The sequence below is a fragment of the Aythya marila genome (assembly GCF_965140915.1).
Source record: "Aythya marila genome assembly, chromosome: 2".
Taxonomy (NCBI): domain Eukaryota; kingdom Metazoa; phylum Chordata; class Aves; order Anseriformes; family Anatidae; genus Aythya; species Aythya marila.
Window position 1 is genome coordinate 82,508,411 of NC_139043.1, and position 26,560 is coordinate 82,534,970.

General features: G+C 37.0%; 1 protein-coding gene across 1 annotated transcript in view; it reads left to right on the forward strand.

Annotated features, from left to right (window-relative positions):
* Window positions 1-307: 307 nt before the first annotated feature.
* The window catches only part of DNAH5 (dynein axonemal heavy chain 5), a gene marked incomplete at its 5' end in the record, with an annotated part of 122,510 nt that continues 96,257 nt past the window's right edge, over window positions 308-26,560 (forward strand). Inside the window, 14 exons of the mRNA XM_082752279.1 lie at window positions 308-364; window positions 5,629-5,763; window positions 6,995-7,079; window positions 10,094-10,257; window positions 10,590-10,811; window positions 11,411-11,548; window positions 13,977-14,153; window positions 14,489-14,602; window positions 15,862-15,969; window positions 16,667-16,789; window positions 18,619-18,834; window positions 21,544-21,651; window positions 22,250-22,335; window positions 23,102-23,423. Of these exons, the coding sequence (XP_082608405.1) occupies window positions 308-364; window positions 5,629-5,763; window positions 6,995-7,079; window positions 10,094-10,257; window positions 10,590-10,811; window positions 11,411-11,548; window positions 13,977-14,153; window positions 14,489-14,602; window positions 15,862-15,969; window positions 16,667-16,789; window positions 18,619-18,834; window positions 21,544-21,651; window positions 22,250-22,335; window positions 23,102-23,423 (2,055 nt within the window). The remainder of the gene's footprint in view (window positions 365-5,628; window positions 5,764-6,994; window positions 7,080-10,093; window positions 10,258-10,589; window positions 10,812-11,410; window positions 11,549-13,976; window positions 14,154-14,488; window positions 14,603-15,861; window positions 15,970-16,666; window positions 16,790-18,618; window positions 18,835-21,543; window positions 21,652-22,249; window positions 22,336-23,101; window positions 23,424-26,560) is intronic.

Sequence of the window (26,560 nt, forward strand, 5' to 3'; positions counted from 1 at the left end):
CAGTAAATTCTGGTGGTTAGAGCCCTCTAGTTTCTCAAGTTGTCCAGTTTAGTCTTGAACTAACTTAAATGCACATTACAGCTGAATTAAGGAAAAAATAGATGCAGAGCTAAGCTTAATAGTTGCTGGCTTTTTAGGTCTTCACTGTATTTTCTAGGTCTTTTTTGGTGTTCCTACAGAAAAGGAATGAAACAAAGATGAAAAAAAGGTTGGGGGGAGAGAGAAAAATGATGAATGAAGAAGCTTGCACCACGGTGTAAGGCTTAGTGTTGAAAAATAGTACTTGATTTTTACATCAAATACTACAATGTTTAGAGCTGGAAGAAAGCAACTTTGGAAACAGAGCATTGGCAGAGTTATAAAGGTAAGGAAAACTGAACTTTGGATTAGGTCCAGACTAGTAATCATACAGCTTGAAAAAATGCTTGAATTGAAGGTGAATGGGTGGCAAATACATATTTTAAAATGACATAAGTAGATGATGTTAATTTCATAAAATATTCTAATTATACAAAAAAAGAGTAAACTACATCTTTTAAAGCAAAAAAGCATTTTGGCTAGGTATTTATCAGGTGAAGTAGTTTGCTTATTTATTTATTTATTTATTTATTTATTTATTTATTTATTTATTTCTTTATGGTGCAACTGGTCTTATAAGTTAATTGGTAGGGTATCAGCCAAGGCTTAGTTGCATGATTCATTTTGAAAGGCAAGTTTGCACTCAGACATATTTATCCATTTAGTACTGGTACATATATCTTGTCCAGATTGTTAGAGTGGTATGGCAATGGTATAATTTCACGAATGTTACAGTGGTACAATGAACAGCTTGTTGCTGGATCTGCCAACAAAACAAGGGTGCGCTCTGCCACCAAGGAAAACTGAAATTTAACTTAACTCTTGTCCTTGTAAATATGGGAATCGAATTTTGAATGCACATGCATAGTACTGAAAAACAAAATAAAATATAGCGGTCTTTAAGACCCCTAGACTAAGCATAAAAACTGGTTGTTTGAACAAGCTCTTCTTTGGTTAACATGACGTTATAACAAACATTGGAAAGCTCTGCTTACTTGACATTTAAGAGTCAGTTGAGGTGACTGCTCTAATTCTTCAGGGTGTGTGCTTTCTGGAGAGGACAGAATGAGAAGGTGCCTGCTTTTTGAAAACTCAAGTTGCTTGGAAAGTGTAAGAAAATGGTTTGCAGTTCACTTTTACAGTGAAGTCTGTGAACAATATAAAGCATCTTAGTGTGTTACAGGAGAGACAGGGGACTATTGTGTTGGTTAAATACATTTCAGATAAGACAGTAAATTGACAATAGACCTCTCATTCTTTTTGACTCTTTTACTATTGAACTTCCCAGTAAATTTCATGTTTCGCTTAGCCGTAAGACTTTCATCAGTGTGTGCTGAAACTCAGTGATGCACAATATTCTGACAACCAAATACATTACCTGCTGGATAAACTGTGTTCAGGAACAAGTTTTAACTTGAGCAGGTACGGCTGGCATACTAAATAACATTCATACTGTTTAGAGTCTGCAGACACATCAGTAACTGCACTCACTCTGTAATGGAGAAGTTGACAACAGTCAAAATGTTTTTTCTGAGGCTATTGCTTCAAAGGAAAGACCCAAGGCATCTCTGACTTCTGATTTTTTATCTTCTACTTAAATATATATGCTTATATACTATCATAGTTAGAATACTTCTATTTTATTTTACTTTTTTTTACTTCCTATTTTTTGCTTTACATTGATGGTGTGGTGTTTCTGGGTTTAGATAAGCGTTAAAATGGACTTACCCCATTTTATTATGGAAGAATATCCCCTTTATTCTGCTTAAGGAGCAGGTATCTGCTGAAGTATGTTTCTTGTTCTAAATTTTTGGGATTTAGATATTAGGAATTTTAAGGGTTTGTGTAAAATAAAGCAAGTTACTTGTTATAACTAGACTAATCACCAGAAAGGACTTCTCAGGTAATTGTTTTAACTTTGGTTTTGCATCTGTTTTGATATTGTCATGGATTATTTTTTATCTTCTGAGGTAAGGGACAGGGGATCGAGTGGGGAAAAAAACCCAACAAACTAAAAGTGGCTGTGCGGCTGTTCTTTAAATGAAGAGCTGAAGTTAAGCTGTACCATTTAAAAACTTGGACAATCCTTCCACATATCTAAGTGAGAATGCATGAAAATGACATTAGCCTTGAGAATGCCAATCCATCTGGATTCCCCCATGCCACTAAAATTTACGAGGAGGCTTTGCTATACAACCTTGATCAGAATTGCTAGCTGATCCTATTCAGGTTTTGCTCATAAGGGCTACTGCACGTACCAGCCGCTTCTCACTTAAATACACAAGCAGTAGCTTATGTGGGTGAACAGCGCTTTCATCTTTAAACCTCGCTCCTTCAGTGTTCTCTTAGATGACATTTATTTGAATTACATAAACCTGGTTCTTTGAGATTGTCTGTATTTTATGTCCTGTGGAATTCACTACAAAAATATGTATCCCTAAACACCATTGTGCAAAAACTCCTAGGGCATGACCATACTGTTGTTAGAAGCAAGATGTGGGGGGAGTCAAAGTCAGCACCTTAAAGTTCAAAGAATTTTGAGAACAGATTACTGAATTCACTCACTGAAGTTATGGTCGATACAATAGGGCTGAGTGCTTCAGGGCCTGAAATGCGCTCCCACTCAAAAATAGGGAAGAAAACAAATCTGGAGTTGTAGAAATTTACTTCTTCCTCCATATCATTTTGCTCTCTGATGTTTGATCCTTAAAGACGGGATGAAGAAAGTGAAAATGGAGATGAAAAGGTTAATATTTTCTTGCCATTCATTCTCTGAGATTCCCCACCCTAAGTAAATAATATCTTTAAAATATTGCAAAATATTTGCAAAATATGCATATCAAAATTAATATTTTCAGTAGTTTCCAGTCTGTTTTCTGAGTACTTTTATATATTTAAATTAATGACTTGCTCTTGAAAGCACTGAAATTAAATTTCCTGTACATTTCCTGGGGCAGCCTACTCCTAAAAATGAGGTAAAAGTTTCTTCTGATGTCTGCAACAACTGAGAAGTGAGAATTTGTGACTGGGGAACACTTACTCTGGTGAGGAGGAAACGTTCTTAGAAATAGGCCACACTTGGAGTACTGTGTCCGGGTCTGGGGCCCCCAGCACAAGAAGGATGTGGACCTGTTAGAGCAGGTCCAGAGGAGAACCATGAAGATGCTCAGAGGGCCAGAGCGTGTCTGGAGCACCTATGAACAAAGGCTGAAAGAGATGGGGCTGTTCAACTTGGAGAAGAGAACGCTCCAGGGTGACCTCATTGTGGCCTTGCAATACTTAAAGGGAGCTTAAAAAGAAGGTGGAGAGCAACTTTTTACTTGGGCAAATGATGTTAGGACAAGGAGTAATGGTTTTAAACTAAAAGAGGAGAGACTTGGATTAGAGTTTAGGAAGAAATTCTTCACTCAGGGGGTGGTGAGGCACTGGAACAGGTTGCCCAGTGAAGCTGTGGATGCCCCATCCCTGGAGGTGTTGAAGGCCAGGCTGGAGGAGGCCATGAACAACCAACCTATCTAGTGGGTGGCATCCCTGCCCACGGCAGGGGGGTTGGAACTAGATGAGCTTTGAGGTCCTTTCCAACCTGAGACATTTTGATTCTATGATAGCAGATCATCAAGATATGGAAGTATGACAGGGCGTTCTTGAATTGCATTATAAGACTATCAGGAAAAAATGCACACAACTTGCATTAACTAGAGGTATATCCAACAACAATCCCAAAGGGACAAATGATGAATGCAAGCGAATGTCTTAGTTTGCAGAGAACTATGGATTTACTATTCTGTTAATAACTGCCTGTTCTCTAGGGACAGAGTGGTTTTTTTTTTTTTTTTTTTTTTTTTTTTTGGTAATTGGACTTTTAAAGTTTTGTGGTTGCATAGACATTAGAGACTGCATAATTCTAGCTATACACAACAGATAGCAGGTATGATATAGGACTTTAGAGATTGCAACTAAAGAGTTAGAAAATATTAAAAGAAGTGAAGAAAATATGAGGATGATTGCCTAGTTGTGATGTTTCTAATACTTTCAGTCTATATAAACAACTACTTGTAGGAGGAATAGCAGCTATGAACATATCAAAAGTCTCCTGTATGTAGGAGAGAACTGATAACCTATGTAAGATCAATACTTTGTACTGTAATATATCTGGAGCTGTGTGCTAGAATCATAGCACAGTACAAAAAGTAGCCTCACTGTAGTTTAAGCAAAATAAAAGCACATTTTTTTCTTCTGAATTACATAAAAACTATCTAATTGGCACAGTGGCTATATTTTTCCATGCTAAAGATCCATTGCCAGTTGTGCTCAAATTGTTGAAACAACAAAGCTCATCAGTGTTAACGATTATGGCACTGCCTTGTAGTGTGAGGCTGAATGAGCCAAAAAAGGTTGCTTTTTGTATATCTAATTAGTAGAAGAATTTCTACCCTGTTCTGAGAAGGTGTAGGACAGGCCAGTAATGTGATGACATTCCACTTCTGGAAAAGTGGAGACAATGATAGAGAATGGCAGAGCTAAAATAGCGTGAAGTATGTATATACAAATTAATCTCCTACTGCATTCTTCAGGCATATCTCCATAAAGAATGTAATTTGTGCATTTGTCTTTAACATGGAAAAACATTTCCAGAACAATCAGCGTTTATGCAGACATGATGGTAATTATGAGTTTACCAAATATTTGAAAATTCCTTCAGGAAGAAGCAAAGAAATTTACATAAGGGTATAAAGTATATTATGCAGGTCCTATTGGCTCTTCAGAAGCTTGTAGATAAATCACTTGTGCATACTTTACAGAGTTACTAGATTTTTTTGTAGTCACAGGGGAAATAAAGATTGAATTTACCACCAGTGAAATATAATTCTAAATTTCTTTTGAAAATGAAATGATATTAAATCTTGTAATCCGCAAGCACAATAGAAGCAGTAACTACTCCAGAAGGCTATTTTGTCTGTAATGTAATGAGGTGTATTACATATGGGAATTCAATTTAATTAGAAGAGTAGGCATACTGCTTGAAGAATAGTATAATAGCAATAGTTAAGCACATTTATAAACACTTGAGTACCTTGAGGCTTGTTGCTTGATTTACTTCTCATTATATTAAATAGATAATGTATGAAATCTTAGCTTCCTCCAGCAGCATTTGTCTGTGCTGGAGAATGCTTACAATATCTTCCACAAATAACAAAGATTGAGTCAAAGTCCTGTGCTGATTTGATGGTCAAATGTAAATAGACTGAAAAGCCAGAACTAATAACTTCGGTTGTTGAAGATGACTTGCATGATGATGGACCTGTACATATAAAGCAGTTTTATTTTTTTTTTCCTAGAGAGACTTTCAGCAAATGAATAACACCATACAAAAAGTGGATGTTGGAAATTTTATGCCTTAAAAATGTAAACCACAAATATGGAAGACTGCGATAGCCTTCATTAAAAAAAAATAAAAAAAAAATCCAAAATTTGCTTTGTATTTGTCTTCAGAATTGATTTTTTTTTTTTTTTTGAATTTTTTGTTGTTTGTTTTGTGTTTTATAACAGCAAAAGCTAAAGGAGGAAAGGGAGGCTAAACGTGCTCGGCTGGATGACAGACATGATTACTTACTGGAAACTGTTGCCACTTGTGTGAATCTGGACAAAGCAGAAGTAGAAGATGCTATTCTTGATGGTAACCAGGTAATCTGATTAATTTGATAAATTAAGCTTATAGGTTGGTTTAGAACTGATGTTACCGTCAAATACTTATTGAGATAGTTGAGATGGTTGTCAGACCGTGGTTTCACAGGCTCAGAAGGAGTCATGCTCATCCACACTCCACTGAATGCTGCTGTTTCTATTAGGCTGCCACCTGCATTTGTGAGACTAAATTTGTGAGATTAGGAAATCAAATCAGCTAGAAACTACTTGACAAAATAGAGTGGCTAGTGATCCCACCAAGTATGTGAGGGTTAGTGTTGTTACTATGTAAGCACTTGGAAATAAGTATATTGAGGAAAGGATGAAACACAAAGTGATGGTGAGTATTATATGCAATGGAGATGCATTTTGTGATTGAAAATAAATCACTCTTTTTTAAAACTTAAGTTTTAAAACAGAGGCATTCTCATTTCAGTGCTAATATATTGGGAAACTGGAGGAAGTCCAGTGGAAGACTACCAAGATGTTCAGGAGCAAAGGACATGTTAATTATAAGAGGAAGAATAAGTGAGGGGCAGCCATGTAATAGCCTGCAATTGCTTAAAGAGTAGTCGTGAAGATGACAGATGAACCATTCTTAGCAGTGGCAGATGATATAACAAGGGGTAATAGCCACGGCTTGCAGATCACACATTAAGAGACCCTTCATTGTCAGAAGGGTAAAGCAGCATGGGAGTAAGTTACTCAAGAGGATGAGCTAAGCTACTGTTGACAAAAGAGGAGGTTAGCCCAGTGATCTCCCAGAGGCCCCTTCCAACATATCTGTGATTCTGCATGAAACAGGAAAACGAGCTGTGCAGAATGCTGTCACACAGGTTAAAACACAGAGCTTGTTTCAGCCTTCACTGAGGTGCTGCTGCACTTCAGTAAATGAAGAAATGCACTGTGCCCTCAGATTGAGAGATTATGTGCAGTAAGTGGTTTCAGTAAATTGGAACATGGCCTGGCTATATTCAGTTCTGCTCAGCATGGAAAAAATCAAATGTTTAAATTAAGTAGTATGTGCTACTAAAGGGAAAAAAGAAACTTTTTTTTTTTTTTTTTTTTTTTTTTCCTTTTGGAAGGCAGTAACAGGTCCTGGTGTAATTTTAGTACTGAGCAACGATAATGTGATATGTATTTATCATAACTTTTTGTCGAAAAACTGAGTACATTAAACTTTTCATAGTGTGTGTGCCATGCATAAACAATTCAACATGATCTCAAACAGATAGAGCGCATTGACAAATTCTTGGCACCTGGAGGTCTGCGCCATCTGATGTTCTACTATCAAGATGTGGAAGCAAATGATGCAGGTAAAGTAACTTTGGGTTTCCTGCAACATACTGTAGTACTGCTGAGTAAATGTGCAAAAAAAAACATAGTCAAGTTTATTTTATTAACTGGCGTTTAAGGCAAGTCAGGTTACATCATCTTTGCTCAAGAAGTGAAGACTGATGAAATTACAGAAGCTTGTTAGTGCACTTTTGCATATTGTTAGTATTCAACAGCAAGGTACTTCCTTGCAAATCCAGCAGCTCTTGCTTGAGGGGTTGAGAAACATTTTTTTGGTAGTTAAAGGACAACTTTAACACAAGGCAAACAGTAAGAGGTGCTCTGCCCCTTCCCTGCCAGTCACACCATCAATTCGCCCTGGAAGCCCTCCCCATTTCTTACCATCTGCTCCCATAGTCCTGTGACATGACAAACCAGCTTCAGGAGGCCCCTGTTTGCGGTCACAAGGCCATTACCCCAGAAGTCGTCTCCTTAACTTCTGTTCATATCCCTTTCCCTGCCCCAGGGCTCTCTGTTTTACCACACTTCTGGGGGAAGCCTCCTTCTGACCTTCTGTGGAGGCATCTTGTGACTCCCGTGTTGAGGACATCATTTGTCCATGGCTGCTGACCCAGAACCTTCAGTGTTGCTCCCATTGGGATCAGCCAGGGGTCTTCTGCTGGTGTTCCCATTATGTCCATGACAGCCTGAGAGATGTCTGGTCACATTTTTGCAAAATTTTGAGTGTAACTTTCAATGCGCAGCTTAACAGCTTCTAGAATCCTTTTCAGTAACAGCACATCTTTCTGAAAGAGATTGCAGAATCTACTCTAGCTCGATACATCGTGGGAATGCCCTAAAAACAGATGATTGTTTTTGGTCTGGCATCTTTAATTACTAACTTACGATTATTGTGCAAGTTTGTGTTCATTGGCAATAAATCAAATTAATAAAAGTCTCTCAATCAATACTGTTTTGCTGGTGACAGAGACCTTGAGGTACTTGAGGAAAACAAAAAAAGAGACTTCTTCAGGAGATGGGAAGGAGGAAGGTGATGCTAACAAAAGGGAGGGGAGGGGACTCATGGGTGGCCATGTGATCCAAAATGGGAATCTCTGGGCGTGGTGGTTTTACTCAGGTGGGCAGCTGAGCTCCACCACAGCCGCTCTCTCACTTCCCCTCCTCAAAAGGAAAAGGAAAGAAAATACGATGGAAAGGGCTCAAGGGTTGACATAAGGATGGGGAGATCGCTCAACAATTATCGTGATGGGTAAAAAAGACTCTGAGTAGGGAGATAGTAAAATTTATTGCCTATTACTAACAAGCTTGAGAAGTGAGAAATAAAGGAAAGAAACCAAAAACATCTTCCCCTCAACCATCCTCTTCCACCTCCTTCCCCCGAGCAGTGTAGGGGAACAGGGAATGGGGGCTGTAGTCACTCTATAGCACTTTGTCTCCTCCACACCTTCACAGTTACTCTCTTCCCTTGCTCCCCATGGGGTCCCTCCCACGGGATGCCATCCTTCCCCAGCTGATCCCACATGGGCTGCCCACAGGCAGCAGCTCTTCATGAACTGCTCCCACACGGCTCCGTCCCACGGGGTCCATCCATCCATCCCCCAGGAGCAAACTGCTCCAGCACGGGTCCCCCATGGCTGGGCGGCAGCTCCGGCCAGACCCCCTGCTCCTGCGGGGGCTCTCCATGGGCCGCAGCCTCCTCCAGGCCACATCCACCTGCTCCACCGGGGGCTCCTCCACCCACGGGGGGGCTGCAGCGTGGAGATCTGCTCCATGGGGGACCCATGGGCTGCAGGGGGACAGCCTGCTCCACCAGGGGCCTCTCCCTGCACAGCCCGCAGGGGAACTGCTGCTGCCTGCCTGCAGCACCTCCTGCCCTCCTGCTGCACTCCCCTTGGGGGCTGCAGGGCTATTTCTTACTCCTCTCTCTCCTAGCTGCTGTTCCCCAACATTTTTTTTCCCCTTTTCTTAAACATGTTCTCACAGATGTGCAAACAATCTCACTTAATAGCATACAACCTCACTTATTGGCCTGTCTCTTATCTAACAAGGGGCAGCTTCTGGATTCTTCTCGCAGAAGCCACCCCTGTGGCCCCCACTACCAAAACCTAGCCATGAAAACATACCCACTGAAAACACTGGGGATGATGGGCATGTGACTGAACAAAAAAGGGGTAGTAGCACTGTCACTTTTTGCCTTGGTTGGATGTTGTTCTTTACTTAGTGATATAAACAACATTTTTTAAAAATCTTTATATTGTTGCAGTGGTTCACTGAGAAGTAATTGTGTGTTCATGCATGTGCATGCATTCATTTTTCTCTGAGAAATTTTTCATTTTTCCATTAAAACCATTAATGGAAAATGAATGTAACCAAAACAAAAATAATACACAATTTAAAAGAATTATTTTTCCTCCAAAGTTATTGCTACTTCTTGGTGACTCTAAAAATGTTATCAATAGCATAAATCTGTGAGCAGCATATTGATGTTTGGGGAAGAAGAAAGGGAAGGAAAGCCCTTTGTAGCCTCATCATCTCTGTGTCTCCCCAAAGAATCCACTATGGCCTGTCTTTCCTTGTTTCCTGAAACACTCTGCTACTATTTTACTGCATATTAGACTTAGGTGTTCATGTTCTTAAGGAAAGACAGTTAGTTGATAATGGCTCCTTTGAGGTGAACTGCATTTGCATTTTTTTTTTTTTTTTAAGCAATGGAACATTGCCTCCAACTACATAATAGGGCTGGATTCACATGTAGGAGGACCTTGACCCTGAACATGCTTTTAGAAGGAACAGAAAACGAATAAATGAATAGAAAAGGCTTTTGATATGAGAATGGTAAAATTAGATGAAATAATTCTTATGGTGCTGTTAGGACTGTGGGTGCTGTGTACCTTCCTAGAGAAGTCACATGGGGAAGCTCTAGAGGACTGGGACTCATGGATACACAAATGGTGACTGAACTGTTTGTTTAGGACGCTTTTATTTGAATAAATCATCAGTGTTTTTTAAATATTTATTTTATTTCAACCTACAGAACATTTTAGCTTTCCAGGAGTAGGAATCAACTCTCATTTGACAAAGAAGAAGAAACCTAAAGTGTTTGTGACAGAAGGAAAAGACGTTGCTTTAACTGGTGTGTGTGTTTTCTTCATTAGATCTAGTCTTTTGAAAGCCATTACAGCTGAGAACATCTATCAGGTAAGAGTCAGTGACTGCTGTTTGGTATGCATAATCTTGTTGAAAATTCATTTTCATCTCGGATTATTTACTATCAGCATGTGATAGTAAATAGATTGACAGCCTTTGGCATGGTGAATGAGCAAAAGAATGGAGTTTGCCAAAATGAAATGCAGGACAACAAAAGGAGGGAAATAGAAAAAGTGACACTGTCCAGTGGCAGCAACTCTAAGTATATCATTGTGAAGCGACGATAACATAAAGTAATTAGTCAACACCCAAGTATCAAGTATAAAATACATGATGGGAAAATCTTATTTTCCATTTAAATATTTATTGCATATCTTTTACAGGAAGTAAATTTTAATATGATGGACGTAGGTCAAGATGGCCTACTGGAAAGTGTTGAGCAGTTGCTATCAGAAATCTTCATTCCAGCCTTACGGAATACGGACAATGGGTGGCTTGAACTTGGCGAACCTCAACAAGCTTCCAGTATTAAGCAGGAGTTTCTTGCTTCCCTTGAAGCATTTGTTACTGTGCTCTCAGGAACTCAGCAAAGTCTGCTAGAAAAGGTATTATGTTCAAGTAGCAACTAGAAATCCAGCTAGCCGTGGAATGTCTCTCGGCCTGGACTTTTTGAATTTACTGTTTTGTAGAATACTTTTGCTTGTAGAATACAAATTGCTTTTGTTAAGCTGGAGAAAAAATAATGCTTCTGAATACTGTTTGATGTCATCAGTGACTTGTTATACATTGACCTGTGGCTTTAATGTCTGTGAAAGCTTGTGGTTTTAACAATTCTGCATCTGCTTCTGTTGTTGTTTGTTTTCATGCTAGTTCTTTTGAGCTATTCACTTCTTGGCTCTGGTATTTGTGGACTTTCTTAAAGAAAACCAAGAATGATTAATGTACAACAAACAGTTACTTCAACTGTTGATTTCTATTTTTTCTTTATTAAGGAAATGACAGAGCACAGCTGCTAGGTTGAAGAGCTCTTCAGATTATGAAGTTCAGTTCTGGGCTCAAACCAGAATTTGAACAAATTTAAAATGAAGTGGGAATATGAAGTCAGATACCCCAAGTAGGGAAATCAGTCACTATGTACATTTCTTGGTTTATTTGTCACAAAAATTTCAGCACTTTTTTTTTTTTTTTTAAACTTGTGCTGTAGGTTAATCTGAAGAAATGTGAAACATATGATCTGAAAAATCTAAAAGGACCTTCAGATTATCTGTCGGTTGCTAACAACATAAGCAGTCTTGAGAGAATAGAAGTCTGCATGAAAGGATGGATCAAACAGCTTGAACAGGTGATACACACTGCAGAAGTATGAAATATGAACACATTTGCATATTGGCAGGTTGAATTTAATCCTGGTGCTACCTTCCTATAAAGATAGATGTGATTGATCCCTATGTCTTAAATTACGTAGCATGCTTTTACTTCTAAATTAGAAGATTACAGACAGCTTTTTCCATCCGCTTTTAAATGTAGTGTACACATGTATTTGAAAGCTTAGTTCCCTGTTACTGCTTAATTGCCTCATCCAACACTGATGGAGCATCTTCATGTGGTTAGAAATACTGTAAGGTTGTAAGGTCAGTGTACTTGTTTTAAGTACAAATAAAATTAAAAGGAAGAGGACAGCATGATTAACTTCTAAATTTGGAAAATGGAAACTTAGTTGCTACCTTATTCTCTGTTCTGCATGTAGAAATTATTGCCTAGATTTTATCAGAGAAGTATGTTTATTTACAAGTTAGGAAATCAGTTCCATGAAGGACATCTCTGTGTTTATTAAAGTCTATATCTCTTAAAGGGAAGGAATTTAAGAAAAAAAAAAAAAAAAAAAGCACAACCCAAATCTCTTGAATTTATAAGCTGAAACTGGTGTGTAGAATGTATCACAGTGAAATGCACTTCTACCAAAAGAATTGTGGTCAACAGCTCAGTGTCTGAGTACAGATCAATGATAAGCTGTGTTTCTCAGGGGTCAGTACTGGTACCAGTGCATCTTTGTCAGTTACATGGGCAGTGGGATTGAGCGCACCCTCAGCAAGTTTTCCAGTGACACCAAGCTGTGTGGTGCAGTCAACATGCTGGAGGGATGGGTTGCCATCCAGAGGGACCTGGAAAGGCTTGAGAGGTGGGCCTGTGTGAACCTCATGAGGTTCAGCAAGGCCAAGTTCAACAAGGTCATGCACCTGGGTCGAAGCAATCCCAAGAAAATCACTATCTATATTTAAGCTGATAATTATTGATTATTAATACAGGCTAATTTTTCTCCACATTGTCTAGTTCTCCAAGGGACTATGCAGACTAAATCTGCATTTCCTCTCTGGAGCGTGGCTTCATGCTTTATAAACAAATTATCATGAGAATTGTTGTGATTGGGTTGAACTAAATGTTCTTTTAAACCAATGCCATCTATTTGACAACAGGCAAAAGCTGATACTGGTGAAGAGTAGAAAAGCAGAGTAAGGCAGTACCACCCATCAGTTTTCTTCCAGCCTCTAAAGATTTATAATTCAGAGATTTCATTAGCTATTTTATTTTATTTTATTTTATTTTATTTTATTTTATTTTATTTTATTTTATTTTATTTTATTTTATTTTATTTTATTTTATTTTATTTTATTTTATTTTATTTTATTTTATTTTATTTTATTTTATTTTACTTCAGTAACCTTCAGTGGTTTTCTTTTCCACATAAATATCTGCAGTCTCCCCTAGAAGCTTGTACAGGAAACAAAATGATGTGGCCAGAAATTATTTCAACCCATGTTACAGAGCTGAGAGAGAAAAGCTGTCCCTACTGAGATGATGAAAGGGATGAAGAAGTCTCCAAAGTAGTTTGAAATGTACCTGAGTGTATCTTAGTCCTCAAAATCTTGAGTGATACATTTCAAGATAGTAAAAGGAGTTGTTTTACCATTACTGTTTCAAAATTGTTTTAAATATTCATTCATTACATTCATGATTAAAGTTTTCACATTCAGCATTGTTACAGATTTGCAGTGCATTCTTCTATTTGTTGTGATTCAAGTGTTGTAAAATATTAGGTAGAATCAGATAGTAACATTTTTCACTGAATCAAAAATCTTACAAAAAATATGCTTATCAAAAATATTGAAAAGCAAGCTAGAACAATCTTGTCTTTAGTATATTCTAATGGAGCTGGTTACTTGTAGTACGATGCCCACTGGAGAAAGATTACAGTGATTATGCTCCTTCCTATCCATACTTCTACATGTACTGTGAGTTCCACCTATCCATACTGTGTAAGGGAAAATGTTCTGGCTATGGTTATATTATGGTTACTGAGGTGAGTATCTCTACCTCATAATCTGCGCTTGGAATAAGTAGGTTGCTAGAAAAGATTCACTTTATCCAAGAAACCAAAAAGTAAAAAACAGTGATTCCTAGTGGATGTAAGGAAAGCAAAATGAACACTATAATACAGTGATTGCTATTCTTAGTGGTCAAAATCATACTTCAAAACATGATTTGCAGCTTATTTGCAGAAGCTGTCTATAACAGCATTCCTGAGATATTCCCTCTTGGTCTCAAACCAAAAAAGGCCAAGCAAAATTAAAAATGGATCATGTGAGATGGTGGCTGAGTTAGATAGTTTATCACAGGAGCTAACATTGATAGTTAAATTATGAATTAATCCATGCTATCCATGCAGATAAAAAATATTAGCATCAGTCACTAATATTACTATATGATAAAAGATTCTTGCAGAAAATGACCAATTGAGAAGGGAAGCTGATGACCTTGGGCCGCGAGCAGAGCTTGATTACTGGAAGAGAAGACTTTCTAAATTCAGTTACCTTATGGACCAGCTGAAGAGCCCAGACATGAAGGCAGTACTTGGAGTACTCACTGCTGCTAAATCCAAACTGTTGAAGGTTTCTATTTTGAATTATGACAGATGTAAAGACTAGAAATTCTCTGTGTAGCCTACTTCATTTTGGTAATGTATGTAACATTGCTGGTGGGACAAATATTGAAGTATCTATGACTTCTGTTTTCTTCTGCCTTCCACATTCCCCACTTTGAGCAGGTAAAGTTTACATCTAGTTTAATTTTTTGGGGGAATCCCCATTGTCCAAAGTACAAGATGTGTGCTTTCAAAGTAGTTAAAAGGTTAATGACAAAAAGGGTGATCTCAAAACTGCTTAGTCAAAACAGTATTTCTGAAATGTGTTTTTTATTCTTATTATTTTCAATTTTCTATTCTTAGAATTGGCGAGTGTTGGATATTCGCATCACAAATGCAGTAAATGAAGCTAAAGATAATGTGAAATACCTCTACGCTCTGGAAAAATATTGTGACCCATTATACAATACTGACCCTGTAAGCAAAACTTCTCAAATCTTAATGTAAATCTCCTGAGACAACTGAAACAAATGCAGTTTGTAGTTTATAAGATCAGTTTGGAAATGACAGTTAGATAGCAGTTTAGGTATATATCTTCAATGTAGGACTGTTCAGTCATGCTATAAGTGGCTTAATGGGAATTTCTGGCTATAAACGGTTTTCAGTCTGAAAATCCAGATGAAACTGGATTTTGTGCTATGGAATGAAGTGAAAAATTTGAAAATAAAAAAATAAATGGAAAAAGTGAACATGGTGATATGTTGAAGACAAAGGATGGGCTTTTCTCTTTGTGGTGGTGGTCAGGTCATGCTTAGACTAACACTTATAAGGCAATTTGCAGCTTCTTGGTTTAGGAAATGCAAATATGTTTAAACATTAACATATAAATATAAATCACCTTCCCATGCTTTAGTAACAACTGATGCAAGTATATTGTAGTAAATATGGAGTAATGAGTAATATGGAGTAGGAAGGATTCTCTTATGCCATTAACTGCTAAAGTAGGTCGTAAATGGTTGCTTTTACTAAAACTGGTTTTGTAACTGGCTGTGTGTCTTGCTAGTTAGAGAAATACAATGAATAGTCCTGAAAACTCAAAGCTTTGACTGCCCATCTTCTTCTTTCGCTTTACTTTTCCCCAAAGTGAAATTGCTTCCAAACAGTGCTCTGGGCAACCCTGGTATGGTTCATGATGCAGTCTGTTTCCCTTTACTGGACAGTGATAAAACTGTTTTCTTTTAGTGTTTCCCAGTCAAATATTTGAGTCTCACTTATGAAACATTATCATGATAAAGATTTGGGTAGTGAGAAACAAAAAACCCCACCTACTTTCCCATCCCTCACACCTCTTCTTCCCATGCTCAACCTCACCCCTCCATTCTGCACTCCTCTACCTCCCTGTGTGGCGCAGGGGCTGGGGCATGGCGCTGGGGTGTAAAAACATACTTTTAGTGAAAATAATAGTAATTTTGAAGAGGCCTTTTTCTATATCAAATTTATTTCACTGACCAGAGTTCTTTCAAGCCAAGCCTCTGGCAAAATTGTTTTCCCAAAATTGGGCTGTAGAGCTTGGATGTTGAAATATGACTGTTATGTTTTACAGGACAGGCCCAGGGAAGCAGAAATGTTAAAAGTATTGTGTTAGTAACGCACCTGGATTCTCTAAACAGTTGTTGAGCTAAAGTGAGACAATAAAAGTATTGAGATAAGTTCGGAGGCTGTGTATTCCTTTACAGGTGTCCATGGTGGATGCTATTCCAGGGCTTATAAATGCAATTAAAATGATTCAGAGTATCTCTCAGTATTACAATACCTCTGAAAAGATATCCTCGCTGTTTGTAAAGGTAGGTGCAAAGCAATGTTTTGTTGTTGGTTGAGTGAGAAAGAATACGCAAAGGGAATAAGCAATTTAAGAGTCATCATATTGGCCAGTTTTATGCTGTTCTTTGAGTGGATAAAGAATTGGAAATAGTGACAAAACTTCTCCAAAGTTAGAAATTATTTTTCTAGAAATGACTAGGAATTGTAATACTTTTTCAGACTTCTTGAAGATCATTGTTAATTTCAGCCATGACATGCACAGATCTGAGGAGCTTTTTTATTTGAATGATTTTTGCCTACAGTGAACCGTGCTTTACAAAGCACGTATATTAATAGAGCCCTTAAATCTTTTTAAGATTTCATAAAGAAGGAACTGAAGTTGGAAGGACAATTTGTTCTTTTATTATTATAGTCTCATGGGCCCTTGCTTTTTCCTTTTCTTTTAGAAGGTCCAAAGACTTATGACTTTGTAGTCTGTGTAATTTCAAGGTTGATAAAAGGTGTTTAGGTTTAGGATTAGTGCAGTTAATCAACAACACTTCGGCAGTGTAATAGTCTGCAGGCCATATACTGCAAGGTCTATGCAGCTGGTATTTGGTTTTGCTATTTTGGAGGTCTTAGGCCAATGGAATCAGAGGTATGGAATGAGATTGAAAGAAGGGTAATATGTGCTTTGTACTGCAGCATTTTTTATTTTAACGAGGTTAAAATTGCTTATAGGTGACTAATCAGATGATCACAGCATGTAAATCTTATATCACAAATAATGATACTGCCACCATCTGGAACCAACCTCAGGAGACAGTTATGGAAAAGCTTTTTGCAGCCATTCGGCTTAAACAGGTATGTGCAAAGAACATCTGAAAAACAGAATATAAGGTGAGATTTCAGTGGGCATAATAAATAGTGGAGTATGTGTTTTATACAAAGAAGGAATGTTACAATGTATAGGAAAATGAAGCAACAGAAAAATACCCTTTGACACTGGGTTGTTTTTATTAGAGTCAATGAAGAATTTAGTCCAGTGTCTGATGAACTTCTGGAAACAGGATTTCCATCATTACCCTAACTTAACTAAGCTTCTTACATGACAATTACTTGGATTTTTATGTCTGAGTTTCTCTATAAAATTTATTCTCATGTATGTATAATAGAAAGGAAAGCAGAGGGTCTCACTTAGCCAAATATATTCTGAAGATATCTGGACAACCTATATCTTTAGAAAAGGCAGTTTCTAAACTGAGAATAACAGAAGAATTTGGCTGTTCACATTGCCTAGGCTTGTTAGGAAGACACACCACTGTTTTTTTTTTTTTTTTTTTTTTAATACAATTCCATGATCATTTGGGGATTTTTTTTTTTTTAATATTATTCACACAGGACCATAGGAGAATTTTTAGAACATAGGATCATAGAACATTGGAAGGGTCCTCATGAGTTATCTTGTCCAATCTCTTATTCAAAGCTAAAACAGAGGCAGCTGTGAGTTCAAACCTGGTTGCCCAGGGCTTTATCAAGTTATGTCTTGAAATTTTCCAAGGATGGAGACTGAATACCTTCTGCTGCTTGACTATTCTTAGGATGAAGGATTTTCTCCTTACCATCCAGTCAAAATACCTTCTGTTTTAGTTTACTTGCACTGTCTCTTGGCCACTGTCCGTGTACTACCGTGAAGAGCCTACCTTTGTCTTTTTGATAGCCTGCCTGCAGGTATAAGGCTCATCTTAGTTTTTCTCTGTTATTACTTTTTCATTTCTTAATAATAATATGTCCCTAGAAGAACAAAACTTTATCCTGACACCTTTTGAAGAAACAAATCTTTCAGAGTTACTGCACAGATTAGTGCAAATTTATATGACAGCTTCTTACCATCAGGAACAATCAGTAAACTTGTATATTTCTATAAAGGTATAACAAAATTTTCAGCTGCAATGTTAAAATATGTTGAAGGATTAGGTTTTTATTTGACTATTACCAAGTCTAAAAGCTTTCATAATATCATTTTAGGAAACTCTGGGCCCTTTGTGTTAATACCTATACATATGGTTATACATATCACATACATATATGTGATAGAAAATAATGAAGCTTGTATTTTGAGGTGAACTGCTCCTGAAAGAAACCATCCCAAGGAAATCTGTTGCCTATGTAATGTGACTTTGAGAAGAATTTAATTTCAACATGTTTGGAGTAAGGTTTGTGCCCAGTTAACAAAGCAGAAAGAAAAATGGAAGCTGCAATAGAGCAGCATTTTAACTTTAGGAAGGTTTTATTCTGAACAGTAATTTTAGATAATCTGGAATATATTTACCCAATAAAAGTGCTCAGTGCACAAACCTTATTTTGAATTTCTGAAAACTGAAATCTGGGTTGTCATCTTAGATGTTCAGTGGACCCATTTTTCAAGCCCTACTATAAAATGAGGGGAAGAAAATTTCACACTAGTTGAAGATGAAATGCACACATATTTGTGCATATATGTGAAATTTATTCATTTGATGAAAAGTGTGACCCGATAATGATATTGTTCATGACTGTTTATTGATCAAACTTCTACTTGCTACTGAGTTAGAGGGGATCATATCTGTCTGCACAACTTTTGTTTTATCTTATGGCAATGTTTTTTTATTACATGCTCAACATTCTTCTTTGAAATTCTTCTTTATTTTTAGGAGTATCAAAATTGCTATCACAATATGAAAGAAAAACTGGAGCAAAATCCAGCTGAAAGACAGTTTAATTTTAGTGAGGTGTATATCTTTGGAAAATTTGAAAGCTTTCATCGACGTCTGGTAAAGATAACAGATGTTTTCAATACTATGAAAACCTACTCGGTTCTACAGGAGTCTAAGATTGAGGGTTTGGAAGGAATGATCACAAAATACGAGGTACACAGTAATTTTGGATATCCTTTCAGTCTGACTTGAAAATGAAACATTAAATAATTAGGAAAACTAGAAAACATTTATCAAGAGAAAAAATAGCTCTGCAAGCTGTGCTAAAATTACTGGGAAATAGCTAATGTTGCAAGTGCGTGACCACTGGGAGCAGGCGATGAAAAGGAGCAGGTGGCCATGTGAAGGATCTGTGTTAAAATCAAAGTTGATTGAAAAATGAACTAAATAGGAGGACTTTGTCACAGGTGTCATGGTTTTGCATTATGATCAGTAGAAAAAGTGACAAGTCAAAAATTTTTCTCTTTAAAAATGTTTTGTGAACTATGAAAGTGTACTGTGACTGCTCGATCTCTTGCCCACTGTTCAAAGGGGCATCTGGTCAGGGCCTGTCACAGAGGACAGTTAATGTTGTTCTGTTTGTTGATGCTGTAGCCAGATCTTCCTTGCAGCTTGGAAGGAAAACAAACCCCATTTCCATTTCTGTAATGCATAAAAGGAAATAAATACTAGTTTAGTTTCTTCAAGTAAAGAGGAAAAAGAAAAACAAACACAAAGACCAAACCACCTTGCACTCTCAGATTTAGTTGATTACATTAGGGAAATAGCTTTATTCCAGCAAAGCAGATTAAGAGATTTACTTAAAATCTGTACACACCTAAAGTACCTAAAGTGCTATTGATAACTTTGCATTTCAAGAGAGGAAAAAAGAGTCAACTCACAGATGTCTATTTTTGGGGTGAAGGATGGAGAAAATGAGTTAGCAGGTTTGCTCTGGAAAGCTCTCCAAGTTCAGGCTTTTTTTTTTTTTTTTTTTTTTTTTTTTTTTTTTTTCTGTAACAGATTAATCCCTTGCTTGTTTTATTACTACTTTTGGTTTCTTTCATGGCCATATTTTAGTAGGAGTGAGACTTGAACAACAAAGAGCTCTTCTAAGAATTTCAACATGCCAAATTTGTGTTTTTTTCTTCTTCCATTTGTGATGAGATTTTTATATATTTTTTAAATAGCAAGTACAGTCTTCCCTGCTTTTTCTGAGCCTGACTTAACTTACCTTATTTTATATCTTAGTGCAGTGTCATGATAATTATGGCACTTATAAATACTAAAATAAGTCACAAGTATTCAATGTATTGAGTTTGTAGATTGCTTTTAGAAATCACAACATACAGTGGCAGAAAATGTGGCATTCTAATTTGTGTAACCGTCCTCTTACTTTTTTATGGCCACAAATAAATTACTTTGCTGATGTAGTTAAGTAACCATAGGGTAAAATGTGAGCCTTCCATTGTGCATCCTGATGTGATTCAATCCATGTTGTAGTCCAGGGTTTTTATTTTTTTATAGTCTTCTGAAAAGAAACCTGGGTGCAACTGGAAGGAGAACTTGGCCCAAGGACTCTTCCAAATAAGTTGGATGAGTGTGGGCTGCTCTAAAGGTTGTTCCCTTCATTGAGAGTTGCTCTCTAAAGCTGGGCCAAGATACTTCTCTGCAACTCTGGTTGCTGAGAATTATTAGATCATGCTATGAAGATACTATTTTGGTAGGTTGGAACACAGGCATCTCATTTATTTGGGGCTTTTTCAGTTGAGGACCCACATGTGACTGTTAGCACACTGTGGTGCAGTCTGCAAACTCTACACAGGTATGCCACATCACTGACTGCAGCACTCAGGTCCTAAAGTAAGAGCTTTTTGTGAAGTCCTTTTTTTTTTTTTTTGGTGGTGGTGTAAGGGGAGGATTTAGCGTGTTTATGTAGAAGGTAGTACATGGAAGGTTGTGCACAGTACACATAAAGGATAGAAAGTGATTGTGCTTTTTAATGGTGGCAAAATTGAGGTACTGAAGTATTTGATGTGGATTTTAGCTGTAGTTAAGTGTGATTAAGTAACTTGAAAAAATTGTATAGTAGGAAATTGCCATGTTGCAGTTCTTCATGCTTTACAATATAGTTGCTATCTAGGATTTGCATGTTTGTAGATAAAAACATAGGATTTTTCTTTACAGGCAAGTAACAAAAGTGAAGTTCAGTTGGCTTATAATCAAATGGCAGAAGTCTGCTCTGTTGAAAATATTTTGAGCTTTATAGTTTATTGTGGTGAATTCCTAACATGTTGAATGGTGATCCATCATCAAAAATCTTTACCTGTGGGTACACCTCATGGGAGATTCTGATTAAGATGTACTTTCCTTAAAATGGACAGCAGCTACATAAAAGAAGGAAAAATAAGTCCCAGGCTGGTGACATCCTGCATCTTACTGTGGCTTTTGAATAATCTAATTTTCTATGATACAAGTTAAAGACATAGAAAATACTACTGTGAAAATAATTTCCTATATTGAACTTTGTTAACTTTTAAATAGAACTGATGAACCTCTACATGAGAAAATGTTGCATGGGTAACAATGAGTAACAAATGCTTTTTATGAAAAGTACGAGTCTGAATATTCTGTCAGTTCTAACTGATTTAAAGCAGAAGTAAGTAATATAACTGCAAGTCATATGGCCATTGCACAAACTCGTTTCCTGCAAATGCATCATTTAAGTGACCTGTGATCTCATTTAAGTGAACAAATAATGGCAACTAATGGAAAAGTTAAAATGTGAATGTGCACAAACCATTGGGCTAAAAATTTTGATGTGTTAAGTTTTTGCTAAGACCATTTTTGGTGACTTTTTTTTTCTTCTATAAAACTGTGTAGAGTATTGTTGACATCATGAAGAAAAAGCATTACAATTTCTTGGATCAACGGAAGGCTGACTTTGACCAAGACTATGAAGAGTTTTGCAAAGATATAAACGATCTTCATGTAGGTTTTATGAATCAAATAAGTATTAAATGTAGTAACGATTCCTCATGAAAACAAAAGTACATCTATCTGAGTTACCACCAAACAAATTATGGAAATCTCAATCTCTATTCTGAAACAGAGAAATGATTCTAATGTGCCTATACTTTAAAGCTAGGATTTATTACTTAACATCTAAACCACTTTCATTAAATAGACCAGAAAGGGCCTTTAGGCACTGTGAAAACAGGATTTCTCATTACTCTATTTAAAAGTGATGCTAGCAAGAATAACATAAAAATGGTCGATTTTGTTGGGTGAATGGGAGTATAGCACAAATAAACAATAACAAATAAATAGTTAATTTTCCTTTGGAGGGTTCAAAAGCTTTTTCTGGTTGCATAGGTACAGAGAACAGGGGGAAGGAAAAGCCTTTAAAGTTGGCTATATTTTGCTTAAAGTGGGTGGAAGAGAAGTCAAATTGATACTTACTGAGGTTGCTCTCATATAAACTTTGTTCTAATGTAATACATTATAAATCCCGCAAAATAACATCTGGTGTATTTGAGATGTGTACCTTATGTAGTTCTTCACAGTAGAATTATTTGTTCTACTCCAGGATCAGTTAAAGACTTTTATGGACAACACCTTTGAAAATATTGTGGACACTGAAAGAGCACTGTCCATGCTGAAGAAATTTGAAAGGTACTATGTGCTATCTAGCCTGCTAGAATCCTGACAAACAATGGAAATAATGCTTTGAGGGTGATGAGACAGGGGAGAGTAGAGTAGATATCTCCTTAAATACAAACAAAATCCAACTCAGTCTCCTTTCCCTCAGCTGCTTAGCTCTGGTAAGAGATGTCTCCTCAGCTATGTGGATGAATAAAAAATACATATTTTTATGTATCCAAAAATATAAAATATGAATGGACTTCAAAATTACTATATGTACAATTACTACATTTCAAAATTACTGTATGTACAGGAAAACTGTCCTGGTTGTTGGCATCTTTGCCTTAGTTTTGTCCTTAATGAAATTAATTTGTTCACACAGTAAAGCTAGAATGCTTGAGTAGAAAATAGCAAAATCTGTATTGATAAAGTCAGATTGTTGCAAAGCAGCCTCAGTCTTTGTTGTGTCAGTTTTCTTACAATATTCTGCTTAGTAGAATAGACCGATAGTAGCAGATCAGTTACAGTTTGCACATAATTTTAGCTTGGTATTTGAAAACAGTGACAAAACAGAAAATGTGTAGGCTTACTTGGAAACTTTTATCATCTGGCCTACATCTTGGTTGTTTGGAATCAGGTTGTGACAGTATTTGTTCAAGCCCTAGTCAAAAATCTTCTGCTGGAGTAGTTATTTTCTAAGGGATGCAAGGGTATCTGGGAAAAAATTTTCAACAGTGCATCAGAAGAATTTCAGGATTCTTGAAGAAATTTTTCTAACGGTTATTTTTCAAAACAGATTACAAATCCTGAACCTTGGCATTGATGAAAAATATCAGAAAATCCTTCAGAACTATGGACGTGACATAGAAGCAATCTGTAAGCTCTATACTAAGCAGAAGCAGAACCCTCCATTGGCTCGTAATCTGCCTCCAATAGCTGGTAAGATCCTGTGGGCACGCCACCTGTTCCAGAGAATCCAGGAGCCCATGGAGTCTTTCCAGAAGTACCCATCTGTACTGCAGACACCTGATGGCAAGCGTGTAATCCGCAGCTACAACAAAGTAGCAAAAGTTCTTATGGAGTTTGAAGTGATCTATCACAGGGGATGGCTTCAGCAGGTAAATGTTGATTACATATTTCATTTAAAAAAACATGGTGGATTTTTGTTGGTGGTAGACTGATAAAATCTAGCTTTGCAGACCAGACTGGATTCCTGTTGTGCCAGGCACCATCGAAACACTGGGTTACAGCAGTGTGAAAGAATTTCTAGTTAATAGTCAGGTATGTTAAGCTTTAGATTTAGCTGAATTTAGGAGCACTTGAAAGATCATGTTAATTATAATGAAAAAATATTTATTATGGAAATACATAATGGAGAATCCAGTGATAGCCTTAGCTGCCCCTCAGTCTTTGTCATATCCTACTGACTGGTGCAAGAAGGTCACATGGGGAGAGGAGCTTTGTCAGCTGGTTGGCTTAAGATAAAAGTAGACACAAGTTTCCTCTGATCTGAATAATATGATTCTCTTTTTTTAAGTGATAATCCATACGTACCCTCAGAGTGAGTGTACGTATAAAAAGAATCTAATTTCAACTGATAGAGCGTCTTATAGAATTGATTAAGTACACTGCACAAATGTATTTTGCACTATTTCACTTCCTATCAAATATCTGGTAAGACAGAATACTTTGTAGTTATATATTCTTCAGAAACCATGGTTTACCTTAAGTTCTAAATCTCATTCAACTGATTTTATCCTCTTGGTTTTTAAACGCAGAACCTCTGAATGCCTTCATATTATCAAATAATGCCTGTAAGGTCTATTTTCTAGCTATGAAATCTCTGAGAGTTTCTACTATCCTATTGGCATATTTTCCACCTAGAGTTTCTGTTGCTTTGGCAAAGAGCCTGTTTCAGAAAAATTGGCCTCAGCCTCTGAAATCTCAAAAGAAAGGGATCACAATCTACAGATAACTCTTTTGAAGTTGTTGGCATAGTTAGCAATGCAGCTGCCTCTTGGAGCTCAACACTAACTTTTGTATGATATGAAAAACACTGAGGCAGATAAATATCAGTCTTCTCAATACTAGTCTTAAACAAGATCTGAGACTAGAGGCTCCTGCAGTCTCTTGCCCAATCTAAATATACTCTTCCTTTCCCTTTCACATTTGCAATTGCCACGAAGGTTTAAGGGATCACTAAATTTGATTGTCCAATTCTGTAAATTGGAGAATTTGTGTCAATTTGGTGTGCTAAAACAGGAGAAGGCACCAAAATATTGGAGGATGCATAATATGCTGTCTTCAGACTGCTTTGGCTTTGGTGCTGGGTGTATGTTACTGATGATGAATCTAGTACTAACAACTTCCAACTGGGAATCAAGGATCCTGAAGAATATTACCTGGAGGTATGTGTATCATTCCTTTTCAGAAAAGGAATTGTGGTGCATCAGAAAGCCTTTGGCATTTGTTTGGTATTTCTATCCTGAACTTGGTTTCAGATTTGATTCCAGTATTGTGCTGGATATCTGCATGATTCCAAGTATACTGATGATAGATTTCACTGAACTCTGCCTGAGATAAGTCCCTGCCTGGGCACTTTTAAGATGGGTTCCCTATCCCAGCTGTAAAGACTAAGGAGGATGTGTGCTTCTTGTGGGGCTGCACATGTTGTCTTTGGCTAGATGATCTACTGATCAGATTTTCTGACATGTAGCATGCCTTTACAGAGCAGTTAAACTACATTCTCCTTTCAGCTTTCACAGAATAGCTAAAATGTCCAAGGCATGAGGCTCTCACCTGTACTGGTTACTGGCTTTGTGAGGTCCTAGTCCCTATTCTGAACTGTGCTGAAAGTAAGTCTGGCTTCTTCAGTAGCGCAGCCACCGGGCAGCCATTTAAACTCACTGAGACTGCTTCAATAATTGGGGAGCAAAGAGGGGTGGATTTGAACACAATTTCAAGTTTTTGAAACGAAAAGACATGCCTTGAAAACGTATGAAAAGCATATTTACTCACATCAATGTACTCGTCTACTAGATTATTAAAAATAATGTGATTACTGTTCTGTAGTCTGTTCTCACCTCTTGAGGTATCAAGGGCACAGAGTGATATGGACATGAATATCAGAGAACACAAGGTGGAGCTCATGCTCTATTCCTGAAGAAAAGGAAGATGCAAGAGGGGGGAGTGTCCTGTGCAGAATACAAATGCAACAGAACTAGGGCTGTGGCATGCTACCTTTTATCGTACTATACAATGGAAGTAGTTAAGTTTAGTGTCTTTTTCTGATATTTAAGAATATTTTTTCCCTGTTGTCTGTTTGTTCCTGAATGCCAACCACTTTGTTTATCTACTTATTTTAATAGCATAAGATGTAAAGCCATAATTTTCATGCTATTCCCAATTCAACTTGGACATATTGAAATAATAAAATACTGTGAAGTGTGAAAGTGCTGTTCTAGGGCAGTGTAAGATTCATGCCTTCAACATACCCCTTACTTCTGTTAACAATGTGTACTACCTTAGTAATCAAAACTGCCTGAAAAACAAACAAACAAACAACAACAACAACAACAAAAAAACACATAAGTGGGAGAGGAAGAAAGTGAAAGTAGGAATAACGAGTCTCTGAATCCCAAAGAAGAGTACACTAAGCTTTGCTGGAGAACTTTGGAGAAAAAAGTTCACCTGCGCTTTAGGGCAGTTGTACAGAGTAAGCAACTTCATTGCTAGTGGATAAAGCACAACAACTTTACTGACAAAAGCTGACTAATGTTTACTTGAAAATTGTCTGTAATGTCATTATAATATATGAAACTGTTGAAGGAAGCAGTATAGTCAAACATATATTAGTCACTGAAAGAGGAAGCAAAGTTTGTGTGTTGCATAAAAAAAGGAAGAAATGCATGGCAAATCATTGGGTTCTAAAGCTATTGCTTACAAACAAGCTCCATCTCAAAGTAAAGTGATACATGAAACTTGAGAAGTGAATAATGAAAAAGAAAGTTATGTCAGAGAAAGGACAACAGGAAAACAGAAATAGCAGCAAGACGTAACTGGTATCCATGAGTGATCTTCTTAGGAATCTTCTTCCTTACACTCAAACAGAAAACAAATGGTATTGAAATACTCAAATGAGGCAGTTAAATCACTAATGTGATTAGGCTTCCCTGTTAAGAACAAAATAATTTTAATAAATATTAATTTAATCTTTAAAAAAAAGTGTCCAGGAGGTTAGGTGTAATTGACAGTT